Below are 17,320 nucleotides of genomic sequence, written 5' to 3'. Positions count from 1 at the left end.
GCCTGTCATGGCATGCGCGGGGATGTGTCGACACATTCAGACAACAGAAGAAGGAATTCGCCGTTGTCTGAGATTCATAACACACAACAGATATAACTAATTCTTTGTTGTCTGAGGTTCATAACACACAACAGATATTACTCATTCTTTGTTGTCTGAGATATGTAACACACAACAGATATTACTCATTCTTTGTTGTCTGAGATTAATAACACACAACTGAATTGAAATTATCTCCCTTGTCTGTTGATTACTCAGACAACAGAGATGATTTCATTTCTGTTGTGTGTTATGAATCTCACACAACAAAACTTTGTTTTCTTTTGTTGTTGGTTGTTAGTTCACACAACCACTATATTTGGTTAGCTGTGGTGTGAATATTTTAATCAGATTGGCTTGCCAATTACTGTTGTAGGAGAAGCCTTAATTTTGAACTCGTTTATAGTCATACAATGCATTGTTTTGTATTGTGTTGTATGAGATTAATGCTAGGTGAAATCATACAAAATCAATGCTAGAGATTATTACCAATGAACAATAATTTTATATTAATGCTAAAAGTAACTTTGATACATCAAAACAAACTCCAATCGATTCACTGTATACAATTTTATAAGCATTTAAACATTTCATTGAACTAAGCCTTCCAATTTCATAAGCTATACAAGATTGTGTTCGATCCTCACCCACAAGCAATGCTGCAATACGAGCAATCCAATTTCCATCTTGTGCAGCATATTTTTGTTAGTCGAGGTAGCTGGTATTCCATCTGTGCCGATGTAACCTAGAAACCTCACAATTATCACAGTGAAAATTCTGGAATATGATGCACTACTACATTGAAGCAAAACTTCATAATCCAGAAGCTAGAGACCTAAACTACCAGGGCCCTTATTTGTTATCATTCTATTTCAATGAAAGCATGAAACTTTCAGAGAGAACTCAGAAGAAAGCAAAAATACCTTGACATTTTCAGGGAATTCAGGAACCTTGTACGAATCAACTGAGACCTCCGTCAACCATATACCGGGAAACAACGCCTGTAAATCCAAACCACCATGAATATCATTACTTTGTTTCCAGAGAAACCAAAGGAAGAAGAAGAAGAAGCAGAAGTGCAAAGACAGCTAATTTGGGAGAGATGAAGAAGCTGAATTTCTTCATGTGAAACCCAATATTTCAGAAGAAATAAACCGAGAGACAGAGAAGTGATCACTTACTTTTTGGGCATGTTTTGGAATGTCATTAACAATGTAATCAAGAAGACGAATGAGGCCCAGGTTCTGAATATTCCCAGAGATAACATAAATGCTAAATGAATTTGCCAAGTCAACTTCTAGGATTACAAACTTGAAACAGAATACCACTGCATAGGATTTAGATCCAGCCATAGTTGAACAGAAAACTTAAAGCTAAAAGAATCACCACCTCAGATAACTTTATTGACGTGTATGAACTTCCAGTAGCCTCCCCTTTGTATACATCAGCAAGCTGAAGCCTTTGAGCTACAGTACAAATGTTTGTTTTTTAGTGACAAAATAAAAAGACGCTTAAGCATACAGGCTAGATTCCTAGATAGTAACAAATATAAATGCCACTAAAACATTGAATGAGAAGTTTGACATGATCTGACCACTGAAGGAAGAGAGTTTCTATTATTCTATAATGACAAACTTTGGAACATATACTGGAATTCAATAGTTAGTATAACATAATAGTATAAAAAATTATAAGCCAAACATGTCATCAAGAAACACTTGTCAGATGCCCGGGCATTATACACTTCTAGAGACCACACAGGAAAAAAAAAAAAAAGGATACATAACTGACCAAGTATAAGAAAAAGTTTAATAGCACTATCTGAGTATTAAGCCACACACATAATGTTAGAATGACTTGGTATTATACACTCATGGAGTCACAGAATAGAACAGATAGGGAAAAAGAAAAACACACAATAGAGTAAACCACAGCAAATTGTTTTCCATATTAGAGAGGATAACAGCTAGTTGTTGTTACTTGGCAGCCTCTTATGAGTCTTATCAGAAGAAAGGGAGATTGTGTTTATCTTCGCTGTTGTAAGACAACAAAAGAGTAAGGGAAATTTCAGGTGTAAAGTCACTCACAGTAGTAAGACAACAAAAGAGGCTAAGCAACTTGAAAAGAAATCCTTCTCTTTTGAAATCAAAACTACCCAAATAACCAATTACTAACACAACCCTCCTCGAACAACAAGTCGAACTTCATTGAACACTTTCTCCTTCTCTTCCCAATAACTCATGTGTCGCAGCCCTTGACAGACCTAATCTCTACACCTCTCCATTCTCCTTCCCTTTTTCCCCTTTCTTTTCTTCTATCCTCGTTCCTTCCTCTTTCTCTCTCCCTCTTCTTTTTTCTTTTGTTGATCTGATCCCTCCGCCTCTTCGTTCTCCCCTCCCTTTCTTTTTCTTTCTTAATCTTTCATCCCTCCTCTTTTTGTGTCAGCAACCATCACACCCCCCCCCCTTCTCTCTCTCTCTCTCTCTCTCTCTCTCTCTCTCTCTCTCTCTCTCTCTCTCTCTCTCTCTCTCTCTCTCTCTCTCTCTCTCTCTCTCTCTCTCTCTCTCATCTTTTAAGGTAACAAAACAATGAAAGTAACAAAAAAGTTTTAACATTATTACACACACACACACACCAAAACCTTGATCACTACATAGTAACAAATACCCATAGCACTGAACATAAATCAAAAGAAAAAAAATAACCAAAATGTCACAAACTCAAGTAGCCAAAGTCTGTAAGCATTAACTTTGTAATAAATAAAATGTCCACAATGAAAGTCCAATCTTCAAAGAAGGAAAAAAACAGGGGAGTGCAATTAACCAAAAGAAAAGCTATGGTGCTAGCACATGCAACAAAGCTAACCAGCAATAAAGAAAAATATAACAAGGCAAAAGTAATATAGAACAATCTTAACCAACCAATTGCTGAAAACTGAACCACCAAAATCAATACCCAAACTTAACAAATTCAACTTGTATAAATTAAGAAAACAAGGGGAATTCTCAATTTCAAAGTAAATAATGACAACTATCACATTCTTCCAAACTAAACTGCAAACAAAAATATGGAGTGCAAGGTAATTACAACTACCAAACCAAAAGTACAATAAGGAATTTTCCAGAACAGATATATGATGTCTTCTCTTCTTATCTTCATAATTATGTTGTTACTTGTTACCTTGCTATCAATTATGATCGTTGACCATAATGTTGCAGACCAATCAATTAAAACATCCACCCAGTTCTATAACTCTGATAAAAGTATTTGATAAAAGAAGACCAATAAAAAAAAGTACCTGATAAAAGCCAATAGAATTAAACCCCAGGCTCAGGTCTAAAAGTCCTATGGAGATCCCATTCATAATCCCACACCTCATAACAATCTTTTGATCCAGAGGTTTTTGTTCAAAGAATCTCATCCTCAAAGCCACATGAAGGGAACAAAATGTGACTAAAAAGGCCAGCTTGTCAAGTTTGTAGCTGCACAAATATGTATACGAATCTCATATCAGCTACCTCGGTACAGCAAATGAAAATGAATAGGATTATAATTCATCCATTACATATGAAAGATCGATCCTACATTCCCATAATTCCCTTCATAACAGATGCAAAAACATGTCCAATTAAAATGCCAAAGGACCCCTATTCTAACTCATTCCCAACATAGACTGATTTTACTAATTTTACTGAACATAAGTAACAAAGAGAGAATTTAAACTGGCATGTCAAGTAACAGGAATCACCTTTGTGATTGGGGTATCGAGAACTCTCTCAGGGCCATACTTATCCAAATGTCCTTTAGTTATCTATATACAATGGAGGATCAAGACGACGGGTAAGTTCACATATGTTTTTTTGAATAAAATGAAATAAAAAACTTCAAATGTGTTTCTTTCCATAAGTAGTTCTAACCTTGTAAGCACATTGATACTCCCAACCTGCAAATAGAATGAGCAAAGATCAAGGTCACAAAAATAAAATCGGTTGGGTCTCATATCAACAAAAACAGAACCCATCCACGTCTCCTCACCTCTTCACCCATCAAAAACGCTTTCGGATCGGCGGACATTTCCTCATTGAGGGCAGAGTTTAGAGCATTTGAATACAACTCTACCTATATCAGACAATTGGAGTTGGTTCATTGTTCAAAGATGTACACAATTGGCATCAACTTAATGGAGTTCAGATAAACACATAAAACAAACCCAAGATTACTACCTTGAGAATTGCTCTGTCCCATTGTCATTCTTCTGTGCTGTTACACCTTGTTCATCTGCATCAAACATATTGTTGTTAGCCAAATTTATGGCCATTTTAAATACAAACATATGAATAGAAAGCTTTTCATTCTGTCCTACGAAGTGCATAACCAAACTTACCTTTTCATTATTGAAATTTCCGTCAGCTGAGCCTTTTCTACCATTAGAAATAAGAGAGCCCGGACTACTAACCGAGGTCACAAAAGTAAGCACACAGCAGATAACCAAACTTAACATAAGCATAGTTCATTGTACGGGAGGAACCTCTAAGACAATTGCTTCAATTCAGATCACACAGAAACATAACAAATGGAAGAAATTAAGGGAAAACATCAAAACAACACCCAAACTTTGCACCCATTTCATCAAAATCATGGTACTAAACACAAACCCAAATTTCTCATCAGCATTTCAAACTAGAATCAGAAACAACCAACCCAAAACCCCAATTCATACCAATTACCCTAATTTCCCAAAAACCCAAGTCACCAACCAAACCAAAATCATCAGAAAGAAAAGCAACTCATCACAGAAGGAAAATGGAGGACAAAATGGGAAACTGACGAGATGTTCATTTGGCGGAAGAGAAGGCCGAGAATGACGAGAGAGCAGAGGAGGACGATGAGGACATCGGAGACGAGAGAAGAGATCGTGGAGAGCTTGGTCATTGTTGATCTCGACTCCGTCGAACAAATCAGAGAATTAGGAAGGATGGTCATGGAGATGGTTTCGACGAAGCCCATGGTTTTATGCGATAGATTAAGACGAAGGTCATGGTTGCAGATCCATGTGAGCGGCGGAAGCTTTGACGGCTGAATACGAGCCGCGAGAGAGAAAGATGGAGCGGGAGGCTGAAGGGAGGTGGAGAAAAACCAAAACCAGGAGGAGGCTCAGGTTGTTAAGGACGGTGACAGCGAGGGAGAAGAGGGTGAAGGTGAGGAAGGGGAAGGAAGAGGCTCCTATGAAATCAAAGCCATTCGCCGGAAAAGGGTTCGAAAGGTAGTACTGCTTGAGATCGAGATGGGTTTCTAGGTTTAAGGTCGAGAGAGAGCTGAGTGTCGAGTGTCAAGATGAGGGCTTTGATTTTTTCTTTTCTTTTTCTTTTTGGACACGATGTGGCAATTAAACCTAGTTAAAAAATTTTGGAAGTTATTCACACAACAGAAATCTCACCAAACTGTCGTCTGAGTGCAGCACTAAAAATCAAAATGTGAAATCATGGAGGGAAACATGGCGCCTACAGCATTTTGGCTCAAAATGTTGCCGCCCAGTTCCAAGTTCACACAACAGAAAATGTTAAATCTGTTGTACAATTAGAACAGCTTGCACTAGGCCTATCTAGGGGAAAACATTCAAGCAAGCTTCATCAAACTTTGGTGCTTAGTTTTTCGATCACACAACGGAGATAATGAAACCCGTTGTACCTAGTAGCCCAAATTTCAGTGTTTCAAGAGCCAACCAAGACTCCAAAGTGGAGGGAAATCTACCGCTAAATTTTTTAACACTCAGACGACGGACAATACCTATCTCCGTTGTGCAATGTAGTTTTGATAAAAAAGTTATCACTTTGTTGACACTCACACAACAGAATATCCCTAATACTGTTGTACAATCGAGCTTACTCAAACACACAACAGATGATTTAAGTTCTGTTGTGTGATTAGTGTTGTGTGATTAACTTTTTGTAGTAGTGCTATTTGCTTCTAAAGCTTGAGCTTGCTCAACAGTTAGCACGTCCTAGCTAGGCTCAAGAATCGTATCCAGGATTCCTTGGGCCTTGAGATGCTAGCGGACATCACGAACCCAATTGTGATATCCAGTGCCAGTTGTTCCCAATGGAACAAAATCCAGTTTGTTCAGGTTACTCATCTTGAAAGAGAACAAGAAAAAGGGTTAGTTTCAGAGTAAAAAGGCTATCAAGAAAACAAAAGAAATTTCTTAGCGTAGTCATTCCCAAGAAATCCGATTCCAAGAGGTATTGGATTAGATCGAAACAATGATGTGTATGTGGTCGATCATATCTTCTCAACAAACTCTAAGTTTGGAGATCTCAACAAGCTCCAAGCTTAGAGATAGCACAAACCCCCACAGTTCGGCTTAGGTCTCCTTACAAAAGAAGAAGTGGAAGGTAGGAGAAGAGAGGTTGAAAGTCCTTGAGAAAAGAAAAGAAACTGAAAGTACTGAAAGCGGGAACTTTTAGTAAAAATTACCTGAAAATAGGTCGCTAGAAAAGATGGCCAGAATCTGGCTGGAAAATTTGGCCGGAGGTCGCTGGTGGCCAGCGGTGGCTGGCTGTTAGCAGGAATGTGGCTGGTACCGAGGCTAACCTTTTGGGCGCTGGTGCTTGTGTGTGCGTAGGCTGCTGCAGGGGCACCGAGGGTGCTGCAGGCGCTAGAGGCTGGCGAGGCTAGGTGGGCATGCTGGGTAGCGCAGTTAGGCTTGGCAGGCTAAGAAAATCTGCCGCGCAGGTGAGGGGCGAGGCGAGGCTAGCTTCTGTATTGATGCGTGCGGGCGCTGTGCAGGCGTGCTGCGAAGTGAGGCTATCGGTCTCGATAGATGGCGGCTGGAGTGAGGCTAACTGCATGGTAGGGGGCGCAGGGGAGCGCCAAGGCAGGCACAAGGGTGCTCAGTGAGGCTAACGCCATGCGGAGGTGAGGCTAACGTGCAGCGCAGAGGGGCGTACGCTGAGGCAGGCGAGGATGGCGCAAGCGAGGCTAAATGGCGAGGCTAACCAGACCGGTTTAGGTTTTCAGAAGGCCGGTTAGGGACTTTTTCGGTTGGTTTTGATGGTTTTGCCGCCCGTTCTGGACTCCTGGGATCGAGGGCTTCAAGGTGTGCGGCGCAGGTAGATAGGATTTGAAGGTTATGATTTTAGGGTTTCAGGGTTAGAGTTTCGTGCTAATAACGTGTTTTAGGGAATCAGAAATTGGGAGAGAATGAATTGTTCTTTCATTGATAATAGGGGTCTCTTTATATAGAGGTAAAGTAGACTTCTTTATTTTAACAAATAGGTTTAAGACCCAAAAATTTAACATTAAGCTGTTTTATTCATGAAAACGTGATACCAAACGTAGTCTAACCCTATTACAACTCAGACAAGTAATCAGAGTTTGCGCCAGACACACAAACTATGTGTCCTTAAACATCTTATTAATTATTTATTTATGTTTTTGTTTTAGAGAAATGGGAATTGAGAGAAAATTATTGTGTGTTCTCATTGATAATAGGAGCCTCTTTATATAGAGGGTACAATGTATAGAATCTGAATTGTATAAGGAAAGGTAATCATACAATGAATGAATATCTCTAAGATATTCTCCTAGACTCTCTCTAATTAAAACTCTATTACCACTAGGTCAAGTAACCTAGACTTTGGGCCAGACACACAAATAGGGATTTACTTGAACACTCCCCCTTGTGTCGCCCAAACGCGGTACTGGTGCTTCTCTCGTTGCCTCACTAAAAACCTTGCCGAGTAACAAAAACCAAGTGGGACAAAAATAACCTCGGTCGAAGGGGAAAAAGAGCACGACACACCCTTCACGTTTCGAGACCATATGCATAGACATCTCCCCCTGATGTCTGCATCTCCCCCCGATGACTACGATCATGGGAGTTCGGATAACTTCAGTAAATGATGCTATCAACATGTTTCTCGAAAGTGGAATTTAGGCAATGACTTAGTGAGCAAGTTTACCACACTGTCCTCAGATTGAACCTAGTTCACTTTGATCTTGAGGAGAGTTTGTCGATGCTAATTATCCTTGGTGTTGTCACTTTTGATGTAGCCTTGCTTCATTTGTGTAGGCTCATCTGCGGTAGACTTCAAACCACAACTTTTTGAACATGCATAATTATGGCTCCAATCCATATACATTCACGAACCACTTCGTGAAGAGCAATGATCTCTGCATTGTTCGAAGATATAGCGACTAGGGTATGTTCTGTAGACCTCCAAGATATCATGGTCTTTACCATGATGAACACATAACCAGTTTGGGAACGACCTTTTTGTGGGTCAGAGAGATACCCAATATCAGCAAAACCTTCCAAAACACATGTCGTTTTGGGACGGGGATAGAGGACGCAGGCCAGTGTTGGCGGCGTTCCTGGTGTGTGATGGGTCTGAATCCATCATCTTTCTGTAGGGATAGAACAAGCCCACACTACTAAAAAGAATTGCTTTTGGGACACCTATTTTGCGACGGCAAATTGGGCTTTTGTGACGGAAAAAACTTTTCGCGACGGAAAATTGAGCCTTTTGCAACAGAAATGTTGGCGTTGCAATAGGTGGCGTCACAAAATCCATTTGCGACAATAAAATGCCATTGCAAAAAGTATTTGCGACGGAAAACTGTTGTCCTCACAATGGCTAAACTATTTGTGACGGGTACTTTGCCGTCACAAAAAAGATATTTCATTTTAAAAAAAAAAAAAATGGGGTGAATTGGTTGCGACGGATACTTTGCCGACGCAAAAGAATATTTCATTTTTAAAAAAAAAATGGTGTGAATTGCACACCAAAGCTAGTACCATCTATAGCAATTATTATGAACCGAAAAATATCAAATTACAGAAACCCATCATCTATAACCAAGCAGCAATCAAGAGTAAGCCAAAACAACAGCACTGCAGCACCTTCACTTGTAAAAGATGGCTAGACTATCAACCACAGCTGCTGCCTAAGCATACTTTCAAATTTATATTAGGATCCACACCAGAACACTTCTAGCTGGAGCAGCCCCATTCTAATCCTCCTGCATAATATGTATATATCAACTTTGATAATTAAAAAATCCTTGCCAGTTTTCTAGATGCATTTGGGAAAAAAAAATTACCAACATGCAATCCTTAATTATCCAGGGTACATTATTTAGAATACCAGGTTCAATAAAATAGATCACTCAGCTTTTATATATATCCAGAAACTAAGTCATCAAATAATTAATGAAAGTTCCAGATTCAAATTGTCAACATATCTAATGAAATCATAACAAAAAGGTCGTTACCATGGTGAACACATAACCAGTTTGGGAACGACCTTTTTGTGGGTCAGAGAGATACCCAATATCAGCAAAACCTTCCAAAACACATGTCGTTTTGGGACGGGGATAGAGGACGCAGACGGGTGGAGGTTCTCCGCTCTGCGGCGGCAAGGCATGGTGATGTCCGATCTGTTTCTCGAACAACAGGCCGGAAGTTTGGCGTGGCTTGCTGTGTGGTTTGTGTTTCTTCGGCGAGGCGAGCTCGAAGGGAGAGTCTTGTCACTCTTGTGGAGGTGGTCTGCCGGCGAGGCTCTTGGGAAGAGGGTGGAGGAGTACGGTGGTTCTTTTTTATTTTTGCTTAGAGTAGTTTTTTTGGTTAGTTCTTTGGTTAGGGTTTTTTTGTCTTTACTTTGTCCCTACTCATGTGAGCTAGGGTTGGGTCAGATTTGGGTGTCATGGTTATGGTGTTATTCCTGGGGACGAGTTGGTTTATATTCGGTTTTATCTTATGGTCAATGTGCTAACGAGCGATCCTTGCACGTGGTCTGGTATCTTTGGGACACGGTGCGGAAGAGGGCGTTGGTTTTTCAGGCGGTTGTCTATGAGGTGTTATCGAGATTCTCGGGGTTATCTGAAGCCTGTGAGGTTGGGCGAAATAGGTGGTTAGGGGTTGGACTCTTTTGGCTCATGGATGTCATCCTGGATGACGGACCCGTAACTAGTTCGGTTTTTAGGGAGGAGAGTGGGGAGTTCTTGTCCACCACCGGTCATTCCCATATTATGTAATCTTGGTTATTTTCAATAAAGGATTCTTATTCTCAAAAAAAAAAAAAAAATGAAATCATAACAAAAAAGATGATATAGCACCCTTAACTTACCAAGTTACCAAACATCATAACACCCTTCATATGGTCGGCTTTCATAGCTATGAAGTTATGTTTAACAGCATCCACATATATCTTCTCTACAACAGAAAAGTCATAAAATGGGATCATCCGAGATAGATGTTCAATCTTCATCGACTGATACACCCCAGACACCTGTAATATGTACAAGGAGGAATTTAAAACCCATTCAGAATTTATGCAAACAAGAGATATTTCTGAATCAGTTAAGTACAAAATCAACTCACCTGCTGGAGCAACCTCAAAGTACCAAGCTTTTCAAGGGCAGGAACATATTGAGACAGTTGCACTTCAGGAACAGAAGAAGCTAAAGCCATCTTACCCCCAAATTTTGAGATTTTAGTCAACAGTGGTTGTATCTTTACAGCAAGGTCGAGAGGTAGAAATTCATGCTCCAGGAGATGGAAGAGATCCTTTACTTCCTGGGTTGCACAGCTCAAGACACCTTTGGTGACCTGAAAACAAAAAACAAATAAGACCATACTGAAAAAACAATTTTAAAAAAAGACAGCATTTCCAAAGAAGCACAAAATTTCAATTTGCAAGCCATTATTAGTAAATACTGGTTTTTGAAAAGCATCATGACAACATTTATGTACTATCAGCCCAGAAAAACAGTCGATCATTCACACCAATACTAATAAGTGCCAAGGTTTATGGAAAATGAAATATGAATTTCATTTTATCACCTTCATATAAATTTAAGTATTATGGAGTTTCTTTTTAGTATATATAAATTCAACTGGCAAGGTATGCAGCCCCATTCTGTCACCTTCATATAAATTTAAGTATGTTATTGGTTGAGTCCATCGAGAAACTCTATTTAGATTGTCTCTGAAAAAACCAAGCCCTCGATCATCATCTGGATTTTCCTCTTTATAAGACTTAAGAGCTCACATTCCTGAATCCAAAACCAGACTACAAAAGCAGTAAGTTACAACAACAGCAAAAGAATTCTTGCTTCTATTTAACAATTATGACATTAGTTTTTACTTTGTCCATTCCATTTTACTGATGGTTCACAAATGAAGAAAAAAAATGTTAAATACGTATTTAATAACATTTTCTCGTAATATGATGGCTTAACCAAAAAATGTTATTGTTGGCTTAATATTCAATTCTACAGGCTATATGATGGTTCACAAATAAAGAAAAAAAGAGGTTTCTAGCTATCCATTGTTTGGTTATTCACGAAATTGAAACAAAAACTAAAATAAAGAGAAATAACTCTCAAATATTGTTTTCAAAAGAGGTGAAGAAAGCCTTACATCTTTTGCTTTCCTATCTTTATACATGGTCTTCCTAAGTGGAAGGAGCATTGCAGCATAAAAGGAGAGCCTTCTTTGTTCGTCCTGAAAAACAAAAACACAGGAATAGAATTTGAAGAGTTGTAAAACTAACAAATAAGCATTGAATAACTACTACAGTACTAATTTAGGATGATAATAAATAAATAAATAACAAAAACTGCTAAAGGGAAAGAAAAGAACATTATTGTATTAAAACCAGGCAATCACTCACATTGAAGGTAGAGTGCCCCACTAATTGAATAAGATTCCAAGTAAAATCCAAGTACGCAACACAATCGCTGGATTAGGTAAGAAAAATAATCAATTAGCATTATACCTTAGAAAGGAGCAGGGGACGAAGAAGGCAAAGGCAGAATTAGGATGTATTTTACATGTTGAATCAAGAATGATGCTTTGATAATAGTCCTAGAACACTAGTCGGGAAATACATTGAAGCAACAATTCTTATGAACTAATATTTCTAATATGTCTACAAATATATGATATCATAGCTATACTTGTTGAATGCTGTTTTCTTAAGTAACCATACCTGTCACATCCTTCTGATGGCTCACACTGTGGATGAAGACTGAAGACAACCCAAAATAACTTCAAGTCACATATATAGGTCATAGCTTGGGCAGGTTGGTTTCCGGAGATCATCAGATCAATCTGATCAAGGAGAAGAAAGAAAATAATGAGTAGATAGTTCCTATGTACCTCTGGAAGCTTAAATTCCCAGTAAACTGCAGAACAACTATCAGTGAAAGGTATCCTAGACAGGAACTTACTTCAGCTCCAATTCGCTCTCTGCTAATTTTAGCTGATAGAGTAGCTTTCACTTCATCACAGGCAACAGCTTCCTTTAGTTGTTCATCGAGTATGAATCCGAACCTTGCAGCTAAACCAAATGACCAAAGTATGGTATGAGTGTTACATTTTAAAAGGTGTGTATAAAAGTGAGAATCTGTTAAAATTTGTCAGGAAAAAAAAAAAAAAAAAAACCTTTGGTCCTTTACTATAAACTCAAGTGCTAACTGAATAAAAAGGAAGCAAACTAAGGAGATGAATATATTTGTCTTATACTTTTATTTCTTTAAAAAGTAGCCTAATAAAACTGAATTTTCAAGGATAAGATGGCAAGTACCAAAACGGATAGCTCGAAGAACTCATAGCGGATCCTCCATAAATGTATCCTTTGGTGGTAAAGGAGTAGCAATTTTCCCACATTTTAGATCTCCAATTCCTGCAAAGCAGAAAAAATACATAACTTCATAAAATTAAAAAATTAAAAAATAATGATAATGATAATTATATTTTGAAACCAAAGTAGCAGATCCATTTGTGGGTAAAGAAAATCTGGTAAAATAAAGACACACTGGAAACTAACCTCTATTAGTCCAATCTTCAATGGATTTGGTATTGATATTATAAAATAAGCTGTACAACGAAATGAAACCACCATTAAAAGCACAATTTATTCCAATCAAGTATAGATAAGGTTAAAAGTGTGGTTACTGTAGAGAAGAGGCAGGTGTATTAATTGCAGAATACATATCAACAAGCACTATCTAAAATATTGATCTCATTTGCCTAACACGGTTTCATTTGCAGAAAATTCTTAGAGAAGACATATACCTGTTAATAGTTAGATCCCTTCTAAGTGCATCCTATTCTGGTGTGCCATACTTTTGCTATAAGACAAAAGAAAAATATAATCATACATTCAACTTGAGTAGCTTAAAATTTCATTCAACATGTTTAATTCACTATTTGCAGCTAGCTGACTCAAAATTTGGAAAAAAAAAAAAAAAAAAAACTGAAAAAAAATCCAGAAGATAAGAAAGTTATTCTTGATTCATGGTGCTAAAAGTTTGGCACAGTTATATATATTAACCTAAACCTTATTCCAACCCAGATGGGATGGGTAGATAGAACAGCCCTACATAAAATTCCACAATACTTGGCTTCATGGATAATCTTGTTTCCTTTTCCTCACCCATCATAACTCCACATCTTGGTGTTATTGTGTTGACACAAAACACACATGAAGATGTCAAATCTAGCCTTTAAATTGTCCAAAATAATGGAGCTTATATACGCAAAATATTTTAATTTTCAGACAGAACGTTCTGAAAATTGGCATCCAAATTGGCATCAAACAGGACCAAATGAGCATCAAAACAAAAGTCAACATCATGAGCTCAATTGCTACACTCACCAGCTTAATCGCGACCTCTTCGTTCATCTGAATATTGGTACCTACAACAACACCAAAACCGATCAAAAAGATCAAAATTGGATTTGGGGATTTTCATGGAGGTGAATTTTTTTTTTTTTTGGGTTAAATTTACAAAGAAGGAGAAAAAGGAAAGGGGCTTATTGATAATGTACAGTATCTTCCTCCTCATCCTCCTCATCTGAATCGACCACCGCTGCGAAATCAAGAAAATCCACCAGAAGGCCTCTTCTTGCTCCGCTTACGACTCCCGCCGCTGCCGCCACGATAGGGGCCGTATTCATCATCGTCGTCGTCCTCCTCTTCCTCCTCCTCATCCTCCTCGACCATGTCATCAATGAAGCTCGATCTCCTCCGCTTCTCACCAAATCTCTCGCTTCAATGGAGGCCGGGGATCGCTAGGTTAAGGTTTTGAGCTCGGTGAATAAAGTGTGAGAGAGAGAGGAGGAAGTGGCATGAAAGAAAATCAGTTTTGGTCTAGATCTAATCTGAAGGAATGAAGGATTAATTGAATAGTCTTGTTTTTTTATTTTTTTATTTTAATTATAGACAAGCGACGGCGTGACTATACCATCACAATAGATGTATAATTATGCGACGGTAAGGTTACCTCCGTCGCAAAAACTCTCAAAGATGCGACGATAACATAGCCGTAGCACATGCCGTCGCAAAAGTTGACTTTTCGCAAAGGAAACGTTTTCCGTCGCAAATTTCCGAAGCAATTGCAATTGTTTTTAGTAGTGCCATATCAATCATACATCTCAAGTATCGAAAGATATCTTTTACACCAATCCAATGGCGTCGCGTTGGCGTAAAGTTATATCTTAGCTAACAAGTTCATTGCAAATGTGATGTCCGGTCTTGTGCATTGAGCTAAGTACAATAATGCGCCTATTGTACTTATGTAGGGCACTTCCGCCTCTAGCACATCTTCGCCATCATCCTTCAGACGAAGAGGGTCCTTTTCAGGATCAAGACTACGAACGATCATGGGGGTGCTTGAAGGCTTAACCTTGTCAAAACGCCTAAACATCTATCAACACGATGCTCAAGTTCCAAAACGAGACATAATCGTGTTCTCCCGAAATCCTTCATCTCAAACTCGGATTTCAAGTGTTCAGCAGTTTCCCTTAACTCTTTAAGGGCTTCCAATGAATATCATGTCCAACATGAATCGCGATAGAATCCGAAACTTGTTATGGAAACGCGTGGGCATATCCCTTCCAAATCAACTAGTCATCTTAGTGAGCGTTTCAACCTTATTGTAAACGCGCTCCGTGGTCTAGAGCCACTTGACTTGGGTAGATGAAGTTCACCATGAACCTTCATGTTTCCATATCTAGATCCCCATATAGATACGTAGTGACCACATTTGTAAGCTGCATGTTCAGTTATTCGGAAACTACCAAACTGACAGGGTAGTGGAGTGCAATGACATCCATTACGAGAGAATATGTCTCATCGTAGTCGATTCCAGGGCTTTTTGTGAGAAGCCTTGCGCCATAAGGCGAGATTGCCATCTCTTTTTCTCATCACGCTTTCTAACGAATACCCATTAGTCAATAGGTTTTACGTCAGGAGGTGTTGGCATCACTGGCTCAAAAACCTTCCTCTTCGTTAGAGAATCCAACTTAACCTGGATCGCATCTTTCCATTTAGGCGAGATTTCTCTACGTTGGCATTCATTCATCAACGGAGCGTGGTTCGATATCATCAAACTCAACAAATTCATGCGCGACTACATCATCAATTATGATGGAGTTTCTATCCCACGTCTCATGTACACTAGTGTAAGTTTCATAGAGCTCTATATTCTCAGGAATAGGTTCTGACGTTGAGGCATCCCCCAATGATAACCATAATCCGGAAGATTCTCATGAGACAGATTTTGAGTCTTGATGATCAAAGGATTGGGTTGTGCCAAAGCATCTTTCAAACCCACGGGCCTCTCATGCATCCTAGCTGGGGCCATGGCCTGTAACGCTAGAGTACCACTCTCTTTGGCGTTGGCGCCATGCCTACCTCCGTGTAGGGTGGCGCTACGTCCTCTCGTAGGGACGTCCTTCCTTGCAGGCATGTTTGCAACATATTTGTGTGATCTCGTCACTTTAACAGGGATCGAGATGAGACATTGTGGGGATAGACCACGACAATTAATGCTGAACATTCGTTTTCTTATCTCCCCCTAACGATTGGAAGACTGTCTCATCAAAGTGACTGTACATACATGTACATTTGCAAGCATAATTTGCTATAATGGGCCACGCTCATTGTACCGCCAAAGGTACTAATTCCAACCAAAGGAATGACATACAGATACACCGCCAGGCGGGCTACAACCTCAGCGGCGGATCACCCCCAGATCACCGCCGACGCGCTGCCACGCACCGCGCCAAGATAGCATCAGAAGCTTCTGAAGCTGGGAACTGAAGCACATCAGTCCCACATCGAAAACAAGGAGGAGGTCAGCTTCCTCCTCTCCTATAAAAGGTTCTCTCCTCTCTCCTCATTAATTACGCATTCAATACTGACCTACTGTTACTTTGTCAACCTAAATACATTGACTAACTTAGGCATCGAAGAGTTGAAGACCGCCCAACGCAGTCTCCCTCTGACGCCTTTTGTATTTTACTTGACAGGTAGCGGAAGCTTTGAGAACATCACAAGTATCGATCCGCCCACCGGATCAGCGTTAACAAAGGTTCAGCTACCGCCGAACTTTTAGACATTAACATTGGCGCCGTCTGTGGGAACCCTTGAACAAAAGGTCATCCCACCACATCCACCATGACTAACGGTAGCGGAGGAAAAGCTGAGGAACAGGCGGACCAGTCCGCGATCCCCCAACCCTCCGACCCAGCGGTAGGCATTAACCGCACACTATTCACAACCCCATCCAACCCCGCCGGCGAAGCAAATCCAAGCAGCAGGCGCCCGCCGGGCCAAGATCTCGTCACTATGTACGAGCTAGCACTGGCGGATCTTCATAAGGCAAACAGAGAACGTGAGGAGGAGCGCAAGGAAAAGGCTGAAGCCCAAAGACAGGTGGCTACGCTCATGGCACGTTTTGAGGAACTAAAGAGGACGCTGGAGGCCACCGCCCGCCCAGCACAGAGCGAGCAGTCACGTAGCACCAGGCGCAGTCGACCCGGCACTGGCACATTGGTACCGGGGCCGGTCATACAGATGCAAGTACCGCTGAACCCACCTGAGTTGTTGGGGATTGGATTAGATCGAAACAATGACGTAAGTGGTCGATCATAAATTCTCTACAAACTCTAAGTTTGGAGATCTCAACAAGCTCTAAACTTGGAGTGAGCACGAACCCCCACAGTTCGGCTTAATTTGGTCTCCCCTATGATGAAGAAAGGGGGGTAGAAGAAGGGAGGTTGCATGTCCCCGATAAAAAGAAGAGAAAATGAATTAAAAAACTCTAAAAAAAAAGGAACTTTTAGAAAAAAAAAAAAAAAAAAAAAAAACCTCGAAATAGGTCGCCGGGAAATTTGGCCAGAAAAAGTGGTCGGAAAAAGGCCTGAAAAGTCACCGGAAAGTGGCCGAAAACAGTCAATCGGTGCTGACGTGGAGCTGGGGTCTACTGC

General features: G+C 39.9%; 1 protein-coding gene and 1 long non-coding RNA gene across 5 annotated transcripts; both read right to left on the bottom strand.

Moving 5' to 3' along the window:
- Positions 1-521: 521 nt before the first annotated feature.
- LOC133735508 (uncharacterized) lies at positions 522-5,417 on the bottom strand. Of its 3 annotated transcripts, none has more exons than XR_009859070.1 (10): positions 4,424-5,417; positions 4,263-4,317; positions 4,075-4,158; positions 3,957-3,982; positions 3,788-3,850; positions 3,338-3,521; positions 1,429-1,505; positions 1,221-1,283; positions 963-1,040; positions 522-784 (listed from the first exon to the last, which is right to left on the bottom strand). It is a non-coding gene; the product is annotated as an uncharacterized LOC133735508 (long non-coding RNA). The 3 variants fall into 3 exon arrangements; XR_009859071.1 differs by having other exon boundaries at positions 1,221-1,505; positions 4,424-4,490; positions 4,868-5,417; XR_009859069.1 differs by having other exon boundaries at positions 1,221-1,505.
- Positions 5,418-8,745: 3,328 nt separating this feature from the next.
- Positions 8,746-14,209, bottom strand: LOC133735505 (eukaryotic translation initiation factor 3 subunit A-like). Of its 2 annotated transcripts, XM_062162915.1 has the most exons (12): positions 13,877-14,209; positions 13,704-13,744; positions 13,121-13,176; positions 12,873-12,922; positions 12,630-12,728; positions 12,274-12,383; positions 12,033-12,154; positions 11,715-11,781; positions 11,462-11,545; positions 10,421-10,648; positions 10,167-10,328; positions 8,746-9,060 (listed from the first exon to the last, which is right to left on the bottom strand). In XM_062162915.1, the coding sequence occupies exons 7-12, from the start codon at positions 12,143-12,145 to the stop codon at positions 9,052-9,054; spliced, it is 663 nt and encodes a 220-aa protein (XP_062018899.1). In that variant the 5' UTR covers positions 12,146-12,154; positions 12,274-12,383; positions 12,630-12,728; positions 12,873-12,922; positions 13,121-13,176; positions 13,704-13,744; positions 13,877-14,209; the 3' UTR covers positions 8,746-9,051. The 2 variants fall into 2 exon arrangements, with proteins under 2 accessions (XP_062018899.1, XP_062018898.1); XM_062162914.1 differs by having other exon boundaries at positions 13,704-14,209.
- Positions 14,210-17,320: the final 3,111 nt, after the last annotated feature.

This window comes from Rosa rugosa, chromosome 3 (assembly GCF_958449725.1).
Source record: "Rosa rugosa chromosome 3, drRosRugo1.1, whole genome shotgun sequence".
NCBI lineage: Eukaryota > Viridiplantae > Streptophyta > Magnoliopsida > Rosales > Rosaceae > Rosa > Rosa rugosa.
The sequence above is the reverse complement of the archived record's forward strand: the minus strand, read 5'-3'. Positions and strand labels throughout refer to the sequence as shown.